Source organism: Anopheles coustani, chromosome 2 (genome assembly GCF_943734705.1).
Source record: "Anopheles coustani chromosome 2, idAnoCousDA_361_x.2, whole genome shotgun sequence".
Taxonomy (NCBI): Eukaryota; Metazoa; Arthropoda; class Insecta; order Diptera; family Culicidae; genus Anopheles; species Anopheles coustani.
The window spans coordinates 8,336,401-8,356,666 of record NC_071289.1 but is presented as its reverse complement, the minus strand read 5'-3'; the positions used below and the strand labels follow the sequence as shown (position 1 = coordinate 8,356,666).

Sequence of the window (20,266 nt, the reverse complement as noted above, 5' to 3'; positions counted from 1 at the left end):
CACACTTTATGGTTGAAAGAAATGTTGTAAATTTTAAGGGTATGTATTTATCTTTTGCTGTAGCTTTTAATTTATTTCTAAACCGTTACTGAGTTTGTATTGTGGACGAAATTGTATAAAATATGAAAAACGTAATAGTTAAATTTGGACGGATGATTGTACAATTCCTTATCTACATTGATCGGCACTCTTGAAATGCATTATAAATATTCAAATGTATATTTTTCCACCATTCTTCACCTATAATATCATAATTTTGTGTAATTATATTCTGAGAGTGGAGTCTGTTTTGTTTCTGAAAGTATCGGAGTAAAATATAATATAAAAACATTTGCAGTGGAAGTTGTGGAATGTAAGCACCACAGCTCATCTTCAAATCTGGAAGGATATCTCTTCAAATGGTTCCAAAAAACGGTTTACCCCGATTTAAAATATGTCAGTTCCGGCAACTCGGTACCCATCGTAATGGAGCGGCCTTCCTTGTGGAAAATATCTTTGTTGCGCTGCAACCAAAGGCTTCCGGTGGCGTCGACGGCGGCCAACCGTTTGGCATGCTTCAGGAACTCCTCCATCATATCGACGTTCAGCGAAAAGCAGTAGCTTAAATCGAGCTGCTCCAGCATGGGGCAGTTGGTCCAGTTGGCGAAGAAAGCACCGGAAAGATTCGGGTTGCCTGCGATGGCCAGGGTACGCAACTGCAACGTAGGCTGGGACTGCAGAAACTCGGCCAGACTGGCGTCGGTCAAATCGCAGCGGCCAAGATCGAGAGTGACGAGCGTACGCAGTAGAACCGCCAGCGGTCTCAGGTGCAGCTCGGTTAAGACTGTGTAGTTGATTGTAAGATGCCGCAAGGATGTACAATACCTGGCCAAATTATCCACGATGGTTTGTTTTAGCTTTTCGTCCATAATGTACCCGGCCGATAGCCGGAACGCAACCATCGACGGTCCAAGACTGCGAAAGATGTTCTGCAGCCGTTGCTCATAGTTTTCGCAGCCCGCGATTGCACGGTAGTCTAGCTCAAAGTGTCGAATTTTACGTAGGTGTCGTTGGCAAAGCTGCAGAAAACGACCACAGACGGCGGACAGCATCAGCAGCTCGTCAAACGAGAAGTAGGAGAAAATTTCCATCAACGAGTCTTCGTCTAAATCGAGCAGTTCCATCTGATACACCGGCTGAGGCTATTCGGCTGGGGAAAAGGGCTTCGAAACTGATCCGCGGGAAGCATTCGCGACTAGGCGATGCACACGAAACCAACGGTTTCTTTACTAAACCGCTTTACTAACCCACTTTTCTTGACTAAAATGTGTTTTACAAATTGTCAAGTTCGGAACTCGCTTTGTTTTGTTGCACCAGTCTGCAACATCAGCTGTTCGAACGTTGCGACATTGTCAAAAATGTTGCACGTGTTTTTTAAATATTTAAAAGGACAATTTAAATAAAAGGTCTTTAAAAGGATGTTGTGCAGAACAATTAAGGAATGTTTCAGCAATACAAACAGTTTTTTACTTCTTTCTTGTCATCTCAAGGCGTTTTAAAAACAAATTCGAATAGATGGAGCAATTTTTACACGATTCCTTCATTTATACACCATCAAAAAGAAGCTAGAGAAAAATGGCAAACCTGTCCGATTGTACGAAAACTGGTCTTCCAATCGTTGTTGGCACATCAAAAGCTATTTTAACAGAAATCCCATTGGGAATGCTACAGACGCAGCCGGTAAACCGCCACCAGTGGCAAATAGAGTCTACCGACTGCATTGTAAATGCATTTTCTCACTTGCCTCACTAGGACAGCCAACCTTCCCCACGCTCGTTTTGCATACTCTGTCCAAGCGCCTAGAATGCAGTGGGCGCCTTACGGCTCTCGAAAGCAGCATCAGGTGGCGAATGGAAAATTCAATATCGTCGGCTCTGCCGGTGGCTGCGTTGAATGGAAATTGAAAAACTAACGCAATTAAAAGGTGAAAACAGAACCAAACCGGATGCGTTCGGATCAATCATTTTTTGTGTGTGTGATATTTCTCATCCCATCAGAGAGAATGCAATTGATTACCAAATTGCGGCACTGAATTTGATTGTGGCCAGTGGCTTCAGTAATGAGCATAAGGTTTAATGATCTGTTTCAGCATAAATTATTCTGATAACGAATACGTCTAATTTAAGTACTTGAAAAGACATTGTGTTAGATATAATGTTTTGTGTTCTAAGCACAACTCTACAACCATTCGACTATTTATATCGTTCCAAGAAACTATTATTCAAACAGTTCATTGAAACGGCTAGTAAGTTAAACGCTTCTTCATGCTACCCATGCTTCCGATCAGAAACGGTATAAAAAGGAACCCATAAAAGGGCGATATTGCTTAACCATGTTTTCTTGGTGGCGTGGTCGCCTGGCAAAATAAAACAATAACCATCAATGCCGTTCAACATGACTTTGATCATAGCATTGGGCGTTATAAATCGGACTTCTGTACCATCGAAATCGCAAGGATGTGAGGCTCCTTTTATGGGTTTCTCTTCGATGAAAAGCGAAACACTCATGGATAGGTCACCGCGGTACGTTGGTCGTAAAGGGATTCCTTCGCAGAATTGTGTTCACGGCCGCAATAATAATTGGAGTCATTAATTGTGGAAACACATACACACATTTCAAACAATGAAGTCTGAACGATCGGTCGTTTTGAGTTGGTTTTCTCTATAACCCTTTAAGGTTCAAGCAAATGATGCATCATTAACAATTTACTAGAAATGTAAAGCGGATAAAAGTACGGAACTATTCTTTACAATGTAGCCGTTTAAAGGATTTAAATAAAATAAAAGCATAAGATGGTAGAGACGAGCTTTTATTTTCATTCCAAACTTCAAAAATCTAGTCCAATGAGTCAGACATGATAATTATAAATGGTTCCGAGCGAGGTACCCGACTGCCGGAAGTCTCCTTTGGTTGTTTGCTTCGGCCCTCCCACGGGCTAAATTCTATTAGTCAACCCTCCCATTTGCAAACAATGTTTTCCGCCGAAAATTTCAAATCTCGCCAAAGCCATAAGTCAACTGTTTGTGCCCCTTTCCTACCATCGTCTAAATGTCGCCGTGGCGTACGGCCCAGGGACAATTGTTGACATCCTTTCACCGACTTCCCAAGCCTTTTCCAAGTCACTCCTCCTCCTCGTATCTACCCACCCACCTCGTTGGAGATCAGAGAAATTGAATCGGTGCTAAGTCGATTATTGTGAAATTGAAACTTCATTGTTCGGTGCTAATTAGCGATCCCGGTAGTGTCCGTTTTGGGGGCGGTTCGGTCACGACTCTAACGACTAATTGACTATGGTCGCCGTCGGTCTCCCTCGGCGGCGTTCGTGGTCTCGGCGGGATACATGATTGATGACAATCGCACGGAAATTAGCGTCCAGGATCCCCGCTTTTCCATCCAGCGGGGATTGAGCGAGGAAGGCAAGAAGGGTTAGGACCACGGGTAAGGTTTCCATAAATAACAACCCTGGTTCAACTGGTGGCGCCGGTTGGCGAAGCTGTTGTTTGCAGAGTGTAGGATTCCTTTTGGCAATAGTTGAATTCCATGATGATGGGGATATTGTTAAGCCGTTATTCAGATTTCCTTGGACTCGTTAGAAACCAAGTACGAAGGGAGCATCGAAATAGTAATATTCGAAGAGTAAAATCTTTGGAATACCATACAAATTTAAATACAGTGTTAACCGAAACATAAAGCTGAAATAAATGTAAAATAAATAATCTAGTAAATTACTGAACAGTACTTAATTAACTCTTTTTTAGGAAAAGGTAAACTTAGATTGTCTTAAGTGTTTTGCTTTGACGAAACTGTTTTTAAATGGTTAATTGACTACTATAATAAAAGTCTTTCCATTTTTAACTCACATCACCCCACTGATGATTGAGTGTCAAGTTTAAAAACCAATTTGTCTCCTTTTCTCTATCAAACAATATAGCATATATGGAAGAAAAAGTTTCTCAAAGCAAAGATGACGCCCGATGCAGGCTAATCGCATAATTCACAACTCTCTGCTCCGTACCATCCACTTCACTCGAAACCACCATCGGAAAAGCTGGTCCCTCGCTGGAGCACTTTTCTTCGAGTTTCCTTCCTTCCACTGTGGTTCACTTTTCATGCACAGATTTATGAAGTTTCTAATTTCTTCCCGCTGACTGTTAGTTAGTTTTTATGTTTCTTTGATTTTATTACCCGCCGGTTGTGCACGTTTTTTCGTTGTGTTGTATCTTCCTTCCTTGCGACCTTCTGCTGTGGTAAAAATTGAGTACGGTGGAAATTGGAAACCCGTTCGTCGCAGGGTCGTGCTCGCTGGAAAACGGAGTTCCACACAATAATAAATGCGTCGAAGGAAAAGAATGGATGGAAGGAGATTTTGAGCGGAGGGGAGAAGAAAAGAAAAACTATGAATAGAAAGCAGAAAACTCGATCCTTTTGCGCACCACGCCATGGCAAGCGATGTTCGCTTTAATCAAAGGGGGCGTACATGGATAATATGCATCGATTGGAAGGCGCCACCAAAGGGTGATGATTGATACCGGGGAGCGCTGGGAGCGGAAAAGTAAAATAAAATAAAAGAATGACGGACCCTGGATGCTGGTGCAAAATTGTATTGAAAAGTTCGTAATAAGATTTCAAGCATCACCAACATAAGGCGCACTGTGAAACATCTCTGACATAGAAGAAAGTAAGTATCTGGTTTTCCCACACCTTACTCCATAAAACCATTCCCAGCGAATGTTGTTTTAGAAAGTAAATAAATAAAAAATAACATATTTTGCGCAACGACCAACCAAGGACACCCGCTTTCGTTTCGTTCCATCAACTTTGGGCAAAATCATAGCAGGCGTATGTAGTTGGCACAGAGGCTTACTAAGAATGAACTCCTCCTTGTACATGTAAGTAGCGTGACGCGAGAGTGGGTGGCTTTCGATGGGAGATTTCGAATGACGTCAAACAATAGGACGATTTTCAGGCGCGATGGCGCGCATTGCACATGTCCCCCTTTGGCTGGGGTGTATGGAAAAGTTGGCCAGGTTTGTGAGGATTTTGTTTCATTGCTATGTTTTGAGGATAACTTGTCTTTCACCCAATTTAATACATGTTTTTAGCATACCATTGTTATACCTTAAGGAATTTGATTATTTCTAAGCAACTCAAACTTTAAAATAGCGTACTTTTTGCAAAACTTTCGTCTTCTTCCCCAGTAAAATATTTTAGAAATGAAACAACAGCAAACCGCTAATTTATCTTTACAAAACTACCCAGAAAGTCTAAGTAGCATTCTAAACTCGGGCAACATTTTGTCCAATCTAACAATTTTCGGAGCGAACGAGCATAAAAAAACACCATCTCTTCTTCCCTTGGTGACAATCCTAACCGATGGCAGGCAACCTGTGTCGAACGTCTGGAACGGAACTGATAACAAGCTTCAAATTCAGACCTCATTCAACACCGCGTGTGCCGCTACCGGTCGGTCCTGATCCTGTCTCCCTCAGCAGGGGGTGAAAACTGTGGAAATTGCCCCTCGCAGCGTCGAAGGGAAAAGGTATTTTCGTCGCATTGATAACGCTAACGGATTTGGAAGCGAGGAGAATTAAAAACAGGGCGAGATGGTCGGTCAAAATCGTAAATAGAATTGCGCTCGATCGTCCGGTGATTAATTCATTAGCTGTTTTACTTTTTGTTGAAATCACTTCACTCTATTTGAGGCTGGCGTGACGCGCGTCTCACTCGTAAAGCGGGGAACTTAACTGCGTGGATTAGCGTTGGCCGCCGATGGGAAAAGGACACGCGTTCCTCGACGCGCTCACATTTCACGCCTGTTCGCCGATGGAAATGAGCTCCCCAGGCAGTAATCTCCCGTTCCCTCCGGGAGAGCGTACGGTTGAGAAAGGCTGCCTCCCGAAAGTCCATTTCGAAAAAGGCACGCTCGAACGGTTTTGTAACTCGTGTTACAAATCAAGGGAATTTTATGAGAACTTGTTAGTTGATAATTTGATCAAATCCCGCGGGCCGTAGAGGGTAGTGAAGAAAATTGAGAAAAAGTAAACGGCTAGGTGGTGCATATAAAAATTGGTACTTTATTTGTCATAGTTAAATTTGGTATGGCATTATAAACAGTTTCAAATCATGTAACGTATTTTCAATGTATTTTAAACACTTAGTATAAAAGATTATCACTTTTTAAAGTCTTATACATTACATTGAAAAAAACGAAACAAAATACTCCCACAGAAAGCAAAACTTCACCACGCTAACAATCAACAAGTAATTAAAACAACATGCGCATTATCGGCTGTCAATTGATTTAACTGGAGTGAAAAAAAGGGACGCTGGTCGAAAGAAAGTGCGCTAAATGGAATTAAGCTGCCCGAGATAGCCCTTCGACGGCAGACGAATCGATAACTTAATCAATTCGTTACCGCCTTCGCAAGAAGCGGGGGCAAGGAGTTCGGGTTTGGAGAAGGTCGGCTCTAAAGTGTGGCCAGCTTACAACGCTACGGGGGATGCAACCGTTACATTGTAGGAGAAGTGAGAAAATAACAGCAAATTACATAATAACGGGATCAGCCCGTTCGTTCCAGGGTTTTTTTTTTTTTTTTTTTTTTTTTTTTTTTTTTTTTTTTTTTTTTGGATGAGGAGGAAATCTTCGATAGACAACCGGTCCCCGCCTGTCAAGGGTCCACGGTTAGTGCCGGATTTTTACCGGCCAAAACCCCCGACGTCTATTGGCCCCTGATTCCTCGCCTGGATCTAACCGGATGGCATTACTACAGGACGAGGGGGATTGCCCAAAGTCAGTTCGACCTGACTGTGCCTGCACTCTGGTGATTATAGCCTTCACCCAGCATATTTGTTTAACGACAGACTATTGGGTGCATGGTGTTATGCTCATGCCCCGTAATATGCGCTCCAGCGACTTTTTGCAGCCCACAACCTACCCCGCTCTGGGTCCGCGGCCTACTGCCCTCTCTGCAGCTTCTTCACGCGCGGCGATTTCCTGCTCGCGTTTCCATGAGCGACCAAGCTCCCCGGTGATCTCCCCCGCCGCGATCTTGATGCCGGCCCATGTCTCGCTGTCCCGCAACATCGCCGGCACCAGGTCCTCCGGTGCGAGCACTAGGCCTCGGCCATCCCTCAGATACCGGTTGCGTGTGGCGTGAAACATTCGGCACTGGAACAATGCATGCCTCGTAGTGCCTCGTCGCCGATAGCAGGAGTGGCACCACGGGGTCGGTCGAAGCTCCTTCAAGTGGAGATACTCCCGGAAAAAACCATGACCGGTCAGCACTTGGGTCAGGCTGAAGTCGATCTCCCCATGGCTACGGTTGTACCAGGGCTCAAGTTGTGGAATGAGAAGATACGTCCACCTCACGTACCGGCTGGCACTTTGGCACTGTCCCAGTTCCGTCCATTTAGCCTGGAGCAACCGCATAGTGGTGATCCGCTCCTCCTTCCGGATCGCCGTAGCTGTCGTCCCTTCTCTCTGCCTACGCTTGCTGCACCGAAGGTCCTCGTCGATTAACAAGGCGATGGGTATAACTCCTGCAACAACGCACGCCACCTCATACCTCACCGTCCTGAATGCGCTGGCAATACGTATCGCTGCCAGGCGCTGAACTCGTCCGAAGTTCCGTCGAAGGTACTGCCGATCCGCCACTTCCTCCGCAAACACTGGTGCTGCGTATCTCATCACAGCGTTTGCCACGTTGGCGAGAAGCTTCCGTTTTGTGCTTCGTGGCCCACTGTGGTTACGCATCAGTCCAGTAACTGCATCGTTGATTCGACGGGCCTTTGCTGCTGCATACTCGACATGCGGGCGCCAAGAAAGCCTGTCGTGCAACACCACTCCTAGGTACTTGAGTGTTCGTGCCGAGCGTTTGTTGGCCCCATCGAGGGTGACAAATACAGGTGCATGCCTATCTCGAAGACTGCTTACCGCCAGCATCTCCGTTTTCTGCTGCGCGAGCTCTAATGATCTTGAGTTCATCCATTGGTGAACTATGTTTACAGCATCCTCAGCTACGACTCCTGCAGCTTGTTTTGTTGGCGCTGCTACTGTCAGAACGACGTCGTCAGCGAAGGCCACCATTTTCACATTCGCCGGCAGCGTCAATCTTAGCAGGTCGTCGTACATTGCGTTCCATAAAGTTGGTCCCAAAATAGATCCCTGCGGGACTCCTGCGGTGATTCGCCGTACAACCTTGCCATGCTCAGTGTGATATTCAAGAAGCCGATCTTGGAAGTAGTCACGTAAGACTTCGTACAGATAGCGTGGTACCTCCATGCTGCGTAGGCTCTCTCCAATCCGGTCCCATCGCGCTGAATTAAATGCATTTCGGACATCAAGTGCCACAATCAGGCAAACTCTATTACGGTCCGGGTGAGTTCTGCCAATGGCGTACGCTTCCTTGCACTGATCTACTACTAGTTGGATCGCCTGAGTCGTTGATCTCCCTTTTCTGAAGCCATACTGGGCTGACGAAAACCGACCAGTCAGCTCCAGATGGTCTGTCAGGCGGTTAACGATCAATTTCTCAAAGACTTTCCCTAACGTATTCAACATACATAGGGGACGGTACGCAGAGGGGTCGTCCGGTCTCTTGCCTCCCTTTGGTAGCAGTACCAACCGCTGACTTTTCCATTCTCCAGGGAACGTGCCTTCCTCTAGGTAGTGCTGATACATTGTCCGAAATACTTCCGGCATTTCGCGGACGGCGGCTACGACAGCTATGTTCGGTATACCATCAGTGCCCGGCGCCTTGTTCTTTGGCATCGCCGAGACAATGGCTAGCAGCTCTTCCTCTGTCACCGGTCGCATTGTTGCTTGGTCCGAGTTCGACCTCTGCCATCCCACCTCCTCGTGCTGTGGAAATAGATGATCGACGATTAACCGCAGCTTCTCCGGACAACGTTCCTGTGGAATTTGACTGCCCCTCAGGCGAGACATGACTATTCGATAGCTTTGCCCCCAGATGTCGTCCTCTGCCTGATTCGCCAGCTCCTGCAGACACCGTCGCTTGCTCTTCCTGATCGCCTTCGAGAGCGCCTTTTTTGCTGCCCTGTGCACTATCAATCGCTGCTGCCTCACTGCTTGGTCTCTCGCTCGTTTCATCCATCTGCGAGTCCTGTGGCAGCTATGACGGAGTTCCGCAATTTCCTCAGTGTGCCAGTGCACCGGTCTTCTTCGAGAGCGTGAACGTTTGCGCGGCATTGTTGCATCACACGCCTGCGTTACCAGTGTCCCCATCGTGCTGGCGTTTGGGTTCTCCTGCAGTAACTCGGACCACCTTAGCCCTTCAACAAACAACGGCTTGTCGAAGCGTGCAATATTCCAACGCTTACCATTAAACCACTTCTCGTTCGTTCGACGAGTCTGATCCTGCTGCGGCGTTCCAATAAAATACCGGAGAGCATTATGGTCGCTAGCATTGAACCTTTCATCAACTCTCCAGTTGGCATGCCCGCATATGGTTGGGCTGGCGAACGTCACATCGACTATAGACGTTGGGCCTACGCCCCCTATCCCGGTGAAGGTTGGGGTATCACCGACATTGAGCAACGACATGCCTAATTCCCGCGCGGTCTCCAGCAGATCTTCGCCCCGTTGGTTTGTCCTTCTGCTTCCCCAGTTGGTCGCCCATGCGTTGAAGTCCCCGGCAAGTACCAACTTCTCCGTTCCATGCACCGCTGCTTGGATGACGTCCATCATGACACGAAATTCCTCGATGCTACGGCGTGGTGGAGCATAGCAGCAGACGAACGTGATGCTGTTGATCTCCGCTATGGCCACTCCTTCGCAACTAACAGGGATAACCTTCTGTATTGGGTACCTACCCGATGCTACTATTGCAACTGTGCCGCTTCTATCCGCCGCCCAGTTCCCGTTGTTTGTCGGGACCCGATACACTTCTGACAATAATGCCACATCACACTGCTCCTCTCGTGTTGTCAGCACTAACAGGTCCTGCGCGGTACTGCTACCCCGGAGATTCTGTTGGATTACTTGCATACTGTGGTGTTGGACTTTCCTCCCACCTGTTGACGGCATGGTGTTCCCATGTGGCGGTCTTCTCCGCAGCGGAAGCACTGCTTCGTGCGATCCTCACCTTGACACCGGGCGGCCACATGGTCCAGCTGGCCGCAACGGGCACATCGGATCCGTCGCTCCGATACAACCAGATTGCACACTGTCCAGCCAATCCTGATTGAATGTGCCTTCAGCTCCTCTACCTTCGATACCGGCACCCTGAAGAACGCATTCAGTGATCCGTCGCGCGCTGTATTGACGTATACCGCTTGAGTCGTGAGGCGCAGTTTGGTTGCCGTTTCGAGTGCTACGACTATCTCCTCCCTGGTTACCGACGCATCTATACCACGGCATGCGACCTCCCGCATCGGCACCAAGGTGCGAATTGCCGTTGTTTTAGAGACAATACTTCTAAGAGCCTCCGCTACTTCCTCCACCGCTTCCGTGGATTCTTTCAGCTCCACCACCATTGCATCTTGTTTGTGGGACTTCCGCAACGATTTGACAAAGGGGAAGATCGCCGCCTCAAAATTCTCACTTTGTCGCGCATCGGAGAGCGCCTTGGTCAGCTCCTCGCGCGTGCCCGCTTTGATAAGAAGCGCAGGGTTGGTAGGGCGCTTCTTTCGTGGCTTCTCGCTCTCCTTGCCTCCGGATTTCTTTTCCGAAACCTCCAACTTTTTTGGCTTGATACTTTTCGGCTTACCACCTTTCCCTGCCATGATCCAAGCCTCCTCCTTCGCCGGTTGCTCAGTCGTCTCTCTCTCCTGCGCGTTCTTCCCCTTCGTTGCCGGTTTAGCCTTCTCCAGCCCTCTCTCCACCTGTTCAACGCGTTCAATTAGTCGGGTCTGAGATTCCATGAAGCGCTGAACCCCCTTCTCATTTAGCTCCCTCATGGCCCGCAGTTGCTCCATCACCCTCGCGTGATCGGCCCGTTCCTCCTTCAACTCTTCGATGGTACCCTGTGCCCGCTCGATCACCTCCAAGAGCTTCTTGATTACTTCTTTCAGCTCTTTCACGCTGGCATTATCACGGCACTTTTTCTTTGCCAGTGTAATGGCCTTTTTAACTGCCGCCGGGGACCCGTTTGCCACGACAGTTCGATTGTGGCTATCGGAGTCCGAGTCTGAGCTGCTTGACTCCACTTCAGAGGTCCCCTCCGGTGTTCGTGCAGCCTCCCTGGTGGTGCGCTTCCCCGAGGTGGATCCCTCTCCGGTACCGGCAGCTTTCGCTTTCTTTGGCGGCATGATCTCTCCTAGCCGCCCCACAGTTTTATTAGTAGAACGCCGTCGTTAGAATGTCGGCTCGTTCTTTTCACCGCCCCTTTCCCATGCGATCCACCTACAACCTGTGTCCCAAGTACCGTTATAAACTCGGTGCACCTTCGATCACACAATCACCACACACTTTGCCCCAAGTACCGTTATCAACTCGGTGCACCTTCGATCACACAATCACCGCACCTGTCCGATCACCCACGCACCGATTTTTTCAGCTGTCACGGTTAACGGTAAATCTCTACTCGTTGTGGAGCACACCAAAAACACAACCGATCAGCTCGAGTGCACGATACCGACTCTCGTTCCAGGGTTTTAGTAGCGACGTTCCGTTTTATTTTTGTTGCCAGATGAGAATTCCACAAGGTGGTTCCTCTTGAATGGTCAGTGGCTTGAAAATAGTTGTGGTACGGAATGAATGATGAACTATTGTTTGCAAAGTTTCAATTATTCATCCTTACACGGGAAACGACTTTGAACATTGATAAAAGGTAATAGAAAACTCTACAACCAAATCGTACATAACGAAAAATTAATGAGAAGAAATTGTGTTTCCAACTTATTCAGGTTTCTCGCTTGTGACTAATTTAAATTAAAAGAAACTTTTCGTCGCAGACAGGATCCTTCTGTGGTCGTGTAGTGAAAATAGAAAAATTGGTTACTTATCTGGAGTAATAAACACTTGTGTTTGGAAGCTGCAGCAGAAAAAATTAATTCGTCCTCTAGAAGAGACAATTCTGTCACTTCGAGGAGGATAAAAGTTGTCAAACTTTCACCGATTGTTGTTGAACTGTTCGACACAAAGGTTTTCTATTACATAACTGTGCATCGTTGTGATTGACAACAGAATTCCAAAGCGCCCCAACCGTAAGAATTAATGGAGTGTCTTGCGATGGATCCACTGGCCAGTGGAAATGATCTCCCACTAATATTCCGTTTGTGAGTTACTGCAGAGGTGAATGAAAAAAAGGAAAACGCATACCATCCCAACCCCTCGAAACTCCAATTATAAACCTCGATGGTTCGATTAGAGGGACACCGAAAGCGGGGTGTGGTAGGGGGGTTATCGGGTGGTTGGAATTCCAGTCTCCAGTGTGGCGGCGTTCGAGCACACTCTAAAGGGGGACGCATAACGTTTTCCTTCCTCCAGCACTTGCCCCGAAGGGCGGCACTTGCAGGGCTGCTCGCTCTAGAGTTAACGGTTGAGTTGAGTTTTTTGTTCCACTGTCCCCTTTTCTTTGGCTTGCTCGGGTTCGGGGGATTAGGGAGTCCCGAGGCTCGCATCCTTTCCATTCTTTCCCAACCGGGGGCGTTGTTGCGTAGCGTACTTATCAAAGCGCAAACGGCACCGATACACACACACACACACACATACATACGCTTAGTTTCCGGCCAGGGAACGCATCCATCCGAGACATCGTCTCCTGTGCAATCCGTGCCGACTACGGGGTGGTGCGGGGTGGGCGAAGGAAATCGTGCGAAAGCGAAAGGCAACACTTTCCATACTATTTTTATAGGCGAGGAAAATGGTTACAAATTATAATTCAGCATCATCGGAGATAATGAATCGCCAGCCAGGCGCCAGCCCGGGGGCACCATAGCACACACACACACACACATGCAGGAGCACACCCACACAGTTTTCCAGTGACATGGATATCGACAATTGCGTGTAGTGTGTAAAGTGTCGCGTTTTCGCCTCTTCCGTGGTCCGAGACGTGGTGGACTTTTCCGGCGAGTTTCCAGCAGGGATGCTGGCTGGGAGGGTGATGTTGTCCTGTTGCTTCGTCGCCATTGGTGTTACGGGGAACGGTTGTTAAACAGCGCCCTCACGCCATTACTATCCGCGCGAGAGAAGAAGAGGGAGCGAAATGTCGGCGATATGAAAAGATGTTCGGTTCGTTAATTTTGGAAAATTATTTCATTTGGGAAATGTTGTGCCCGGCGCTAGCGGGACCGCCGGCAGTGGTGTCGATTAAAATTCGACAAGTGAGAAACTACGGGAATAATACCCGGTTCCGGCGTTATGGCGTCATCCGCGGGAAGGCAACAATTATGACTTGTGAGGGTTTTTCCTCCTGAAAGTCGATGAGACTAAGAAGAAAACCACATGTATTTATTACACGCTTAGGGATTGATCATAAACTGCTTTATTTGCTGAAAACATTTGAAATACTCTTCATTAATTAGATATGTTTATGGCGTTCTAAAAAACATTAGTTTTTCAAGGGAAAAAATATATTTATATTCATTATTTAAAGCTTTAGTAAATTTTACTCGTTTTAAATTTAAGCTACAATTTTATAAAAATAAAGGATTGCAAATGAAGAATACCTAAGAATCTAACCAATTCAAATAAAATTTGCTATAGTAAACAAAACCTGCGGAACGTAAGTAGTAGATGCTGGTCTGCCATGCAGCTACCCAGAAGGTCCTCAAAAATACGCAGCTAGTTGGTTGGCGGAAGCTGGTGTTGACTTTCGCGATCCGCAGAACGGAAGAAGAACGCCGTCATAAGAGCGACATATTGGCGACGAACTTCTACTGCTTCGCTACTCGCTTCTCTGGAGCCTGGAGTTTGCATCGCAATATCCAGAATGCGAGGACTTTAGGGGTTTCTTTAATCGACAGACGGGCAAAACAATGCCGAAGGGAAGTGAGGATGAAAACGTTTGCTGTTAGTGAAAAAGAGGGGGGCTAATATTGCAACAAACGCAATGTCAACAATCGACGAACAGCGAGAACAGCACCTCGTCTTGGATCGATCAGCTTCGGTTTCCTTTGGTTGCTGCGATGCAAAACAACTAAATCCACTCGCCGCACTACAAACACTCTTACACGCACACCGAAGTCAGAATATGCGGATATTCTTACGCCTCGAGTCTGGTTTGAAGTCAAGGTTCGATGGGAAAACGAGTAAGGGAATAACAATATTTGCACAAGCTTATGGAAGAAAATATAGTTTTCGATCGCAGCGGTTAAGCGGTGGAACCGAAAGATCGAACAACGTCGAACGAACAGCGGTCGGGGAACAACGGGAATGGAAAATAGGGATTGGGAAAAGATAACCGCAACCGGGTACCGGCGGGATAAGAAAGTGTTTCCAGGAAGAAAAGTTTGTGCACTCCCCGACAGGGAGGAACAAAGTTGACGGGTGCAGGCTCGGTTTGAGATCGATTAAAAAGGTGGAAAACTGTTTCAGGCAGGGTACGGGACAAAGGATTGTTTTTCATGCCGTTGGAAAGTGCAAGATGAAATGTAAAGACAGTTATGCGATTATCGTTGGTTCTAGTTGGTTTAAAGTTACCGGTAAAGTGAGAAGATAAATGTTTTCTTTTGATCGTGTGCTTTCGATGAAACCCGACAAGAGTATTGACGGTTGGAATAAGAATTCATTTCTTTTATAGTACAGTTTGTTTGCGGGATCTCAGAAACTTTGCGATTCGGGTGAAGTTTTAGTTGAACTTATGCTTTGTTAAACATCTTAATATACGAAAATGGTTTTAATGCCTGCATTTAAATGCATTCGGAAGTTACGCACACAATTTCTTGTCCTTTCGTGAGCCGGTAATCCAAAGGCGTTATAAAAGAGTTGGTGGGAATGGACTAGACGCAAATCTTCTCATCTCCAAGTGCCCTTGATTTTCCGACCCAAATCCGGCTGGTACCCAAGTAAGAAAGCAAAGCAAAGTAAACTCATCGATCCTCTAATCCTAACTTTTCAACAACATACACCCTGCTCCCCACCCGACCGAACCCGCCAATTTCTCCCCGCGTACCCGGAAAAGCCGCCCGGATTACAAGCCATCATCCGTTCAACCCCATAAATCGAGCCCGGAGCATTTTGGCCCCGTTTATTACCCGCCCTGGACTTTATGTGCCCGCCACTAAGCGCGTTTGCTTGCGCTCGGCTTAATTGGATTAATTTTTTGGGTGTTTGTGACGCACGGCTCGGACCTTCCGTGCCCCTTCGCCCCCCGCCCGGGAAAAGGTAACGATCATGTTAGTGCTGTTTTCGGTGTCCTTTTCGGAGTGACCTCGCTCAAAGAACGCTCCCGGGGTCGGCCTGATACGTTGACACTTTGGTTCAATTCTGAATGCCATTAGTATAAATCAATTAAATCGAAATGGCTTCGTTAATGATCAGAGGGAGGAGAAAACAACGACGTGAAATCGTGGAGTTTCACGACTTCCGAGAGAACCTCAGAGCGGTCGGGAAAAAGTTGCATACCCAGGGAAGCTTTTTCTGCCTATCCTTTGTTTTGTTCCCAGTAATGATTTTCTCTCGTGTTTTTCCATTTTTCGATAAACTGTTAATGGAACTCACCGAGCCTTGACACAAACTCCCGGGAATGGTGGGACTACTTCGATAGTATTCCACTTCCTCCTAGATTGTTTCGCTTTAGTCTCCCGTCCGTTGAATCCTATTAGTACGTAAACTTTTCTGTTTGCAATCGTTAAGAACCACTTTCCATTTTGTCGCGAAAAAAAGCGGAATATTTCCTCATTTACTTGACGATTCATAATCCCCGTGTATCATTTGCCGTCTCACCCAAGAGAGGTTGGACTTCCTGTTGTTTGCCTTACTGCAACAATCTTTCCTTCCAGTTTTTCTTCCAGCTACATTGTGTGCACTTTTGCTTGCGCACGGAACGCATCTGTTGGAAACAAATATACTTTCTAACGATAATAATGAAAACGTCAATAGCACTCTCGGTTCATTTAATACCTCAATTATATAACGACGCCCGTCAGAAGGGGGAACCCTTTGGCGGATCGTAAAGAATCGCGAGCGGAATGAAAATCGCTAGTGTGTGACGACGAACGACGGAAACATCGACAGACTTTCGAGTGCAGTACAAGCAGTCGGTTGCGGGCATTAGAGTGTGCCATCAAGATGCCTTGGGGCCGTCTTCTTCAGGATGAAGAAAAATCTGGAAAACTGGAAGTCATACCGGGTTGCACGCTGGGCTCGGCTGCGGCGAACAGGTTAGTAATAATGGGGTGCGGAATTGGAATTACGAAACGTTACGTCTTTTAATGCCTTCGTTGCGATCGTTGGCGAAGAGCAGCTTCCTGATACCGTTGTTAGCGTCATAAACGTCCAAGTCAAAACCATTGATTACTTGTTTTTTTTTAAGACACTAGATGTCATTCTGGGAATAGATCCCGATTGGTCGCGCAATTGTTTTGACAGGTCCAGAATTCGATAAATGATCTATTTGAAGATGAACTGGCATGAACAATTTGAATGAATTAACGAACAAATCGTCTTTTATTAAAACTAAATTAAAAAAAAACATCTTTAAAAGTGTGAGTCAAAAGTAAAGTGATTAGTATTGGATGTGGATGTAACTTCAGAAAATCAATTACATAGTTGCAAAACCTCAAACAAACTTTCCTTAAACTAGCATTTGATTTATTTAAATAATTTTGATTGCTATGAGGTAATATGTTGAGACATTTAATCCAACGAGAAATAATATTAAAATTTATAAACTATTCTAAAAATTCTAAACTATTCTAAAAAGGTTTGAGTGTTTTGCATAATACACTTTTGAGCATTATTGAATTATAGAAATAAATTTCCAATTTAGCTACAAAACATTTCAACGATCTTTTGTTTGAAAACAACATTGTATTTGAAGGGGTTAAATAGATTTTGCTACCGATAATAAATAAAACATGATTCATTGGATTACATGTTATCCCTTATCACTTCCTATTGAAATTAATGAATATATTCCATGCATACACGAAAAGAGTTGAGCCGCATTATTGACACCCTTTTGGTCGATTTGGAAACGTACAGTTTTCGGTTCCGTTCGGGGCTTGTAATGTTGTGGCTCCAAAAATCGATTTGCATTTCAATCACGCGTCCAAACATACACGCGCACGCACGCCATTTTGCTTCGCGCTAATCGTAATGATTTTTATTCAAACCGATCAAACTGTTGTGCCAAATCGCTCCGTAATGGAGTTATCCAGTTTTTTCCCCGCAACGCTTCTAAATTGTGTTGGGCGCGCACGTGGGACGGTGTCGAGGTGATTTGACAGGTTACAGCAGTACGTGGAACACGCAAAGTGGAGCGTGTAAACGCTGGCGAGAGAGACAGCCCTGTGTGCCGCGTTATCCTATTTGCTCGTCATCAACGCCCACAGCCTCGCGGCCCGGGGAAGGATGGTGGCGGTTGTTGTTTGCTCCATGGCCCGTATTTTTCCTACATCAAAAGTGTAACGTCAATTCCTTGCTCGCCCGGGAATCTTTCGTCCTTTCGGCGCGCGAGACAAAAACACAGCACACAACCGATACTGTTGACACTATATTGGTGGGGTGTCGCGAGCTTTGACAGAAACGTGACCGGAATGGGGTTTTCCCACTCCCTCCCCCTCGGCGGGGACAAGAACAGCCAGTCCAGCGTCAACAACAATATGCAGTTGTTGTACGTTCCGATGTGAAAGGAAATCATGGAAGCCACTTACTGGGAAATTGCGCGACCATTCAGAATTCAAACGGCAAGAAATCAAAAGCAAATGAAAACGTGTTCGAAATCCTCTGGATGTGTGCCAAGTGTTGGTCTTTTGGAGGTATGTAAATCCGTCTGTTTACAGTCACCGCTATCCGTTATACCGAATTGAGGCCCCATTTTCCCCAGGGGATAATTCCATGTATTTTTTTCTTGTCGCATTCATCCTTATTTATTATTTTAATACTTCGAGTGTCTAATATTATCCTGCTCTCGGGACGATTCCTTCCAAGTTCGAATGGTGACGAAAATATACACACTCAAAGGATCTTCTTGGACGGCTGTTTATTATTATTATTATTATCATTGATGTCGACTTTGGCCAGTAGCATCTACATAGTCTGGACGACCTGGGGATTAGAAAAAGAAGGACGGCGAGCTTCCCAGTCGGGAAGTAAGATTAATTCGAAACATTCAAACTGTAATCATAATAAATTATAGCCTCGGTGATAAAAACGCACGTCAAACCTGGCGCCCGTGTGCGCGTTTGTGTGTGTGTGTGTGAAGGAAGCCACAATGGTGACTTCGAGGAATGGAAAAGAACGCCATGGTGAGTTCGTTTCTTTTTTAACATTAGGTCCCGCTGGCCCTCGCGTCCGATTTCCATGCGACAGTTGGAAAATTAAACGGAAATAGATGATGCAACGCTCGGCGTCGGTCGGAAACGTATGCGATCGGTTGGTCGTTTCTTCTCGGGGAAGGTTTTTTCGTCCATCCATCAAGCCAGGGCAGGTGCATGCTACACACATGGGGAAGTTATTTCATGGCTTGCTAACTTTCCGTCGAGGCGGGAGAGAATGCATAGTATGATCGGGAATTAGAGTCATGACACAACACAGTCATGTCCCATGACCGTCGAATGATCCTTGCACTGTACTGTATGTACCCGTGCGTACGGCACATAAGGATAATTTGTCAAGGAAATCACGTACCGCGCTGGAAGTGGCCTATTTGCGGCGTAAGATTTGTGCAGAATTAGGTCTGCGTGCCGGACAATGGAACAATTCCACTTCCGACGAGCCTTCGATGGCGGCAATAATGGCGCATCGTCGCCTTGTGAGAGATATTTTTGAACTTCATCACCGTTGACAAGGACATTACGGACTCATGCCTCGGATTGGAGTTGCAGTGCGCTTCCCGGAAATAGATTTTCATTACACGCCTAGCCTGTTGAGTCTGTGAGCCGCCTTTGGGGCACTTAAAAAAATAATCCCAGAAATCATTACGCACCAGTGGACACACCTTGCCCCTACCCCTCCGTCTCGCCCCCGCGAAATCACACAAAAGCACGCATAGAAGAACAATAAACCGGACGAAGAGTTCCGATATGAAGACCGGGGTTTTATCGAGCGTAAAATGGTCACAATGAAATGGCGGCGGCTAGTTTCGCAGGATTTTTAACGTTTTTGCGTTGTGCACCCCGCTGGAGGGCGCGACGGGCCCGGGGTTTACGACGACGATGGCGTGGAAATGGCAACGGTCGTCAATATTTACCGCACGATTTGCTGCACAAGTTTTTAATATCATCCCCATGGCGATCTTTCAGGTGGAAAATGGAGGTTGGTTTGTTGGAAAATAAAACCGACGAAGCCGATTCTTGTCAGTCTCGAGTTCAGGTGGGAGGGAAAAAAAACGGGAAAAACGAGATGATCGGAAAACAACCCCTCCGCGCCCGGTTCGAACAATGCACGCTTAAGCGCACGCGGTGGGGGATCGAAACATTCCTCCGGTAAAGTACTTAATCAGCCCTTTTTCCCGGATCGTGACCGGTGTCCGAGACTTGTTGATCCGTTCGGTATACATGTAATACATCTACGTTCGGAAAAGAGAGATTGTCCAGTTCGATTGCTGACTGGCTTTGGCAACATGCCGGTAACATGGTTGACTACAATGTTGTGTAGGTGGGAGGTGGAAACGAAAAAATAATTTAAAACAAAACGACATCACTTCCATAGCGGTTCTCTTTGTTTTTGTCCTGCAGAAAAAGAATTAAGGGGATTATAGAGCAAGTTTTGTAATTCCTATTGAACGACCGATTTTCCGGGAAAAGGTTATAGTTTAGCCCTGCCATGAGCAAGTGTTTGTTTATTGGATTTAAAATCGTTCATTTGGATCGTTTAGGGTTGATAGAAGTGTTGATTTATAGGATTTCATAATTTATAATCAATTTGAGGATGCTTGTTTTTGTTTTTAAATGTTCTTAACACATTTTAACACCTAGATTAATATTTTTAAAGTTTGTAGTAGTTGGGATTTGTTTTACTTTTATTTCTGATCTACCAATGTGATTATACTAGTCAATTTTTTTAACTATAAAAACAATCATATTATGAGCAGTCGAAGCATTTTGAGTTTTTAAGAATTTTATTAAATTCTTTAATTTAAGTTAAAAATGAAATTTT

General features: G+C 45.9%; 1 protein-coding gene across 1 annotated transcript; it reads right to left on the bottom strand.

The window, feature by feature from the left end:
- Nucleotides 1-45: 45 nt before the first annotated feature.
- LOC131267679 (F-box/LRR-repeat protein 15-like) lies at nt 46-1,185 on the bottom strand. The gene has a single exon (XM_058270610.1). The coding sequence runs from the start codon at nt 1,161-1,163 to the stop codon at nt 417-419; it is 747 nt and encodes a 248-aa protein (XP_058126593.1). The 5' UTR covers nt 1,164-1,185; the 3' UTR covers nt 46-416.
- Between the last annotated feature and the right edge of the window lie 19,081 nt (nt 1,186-20,266).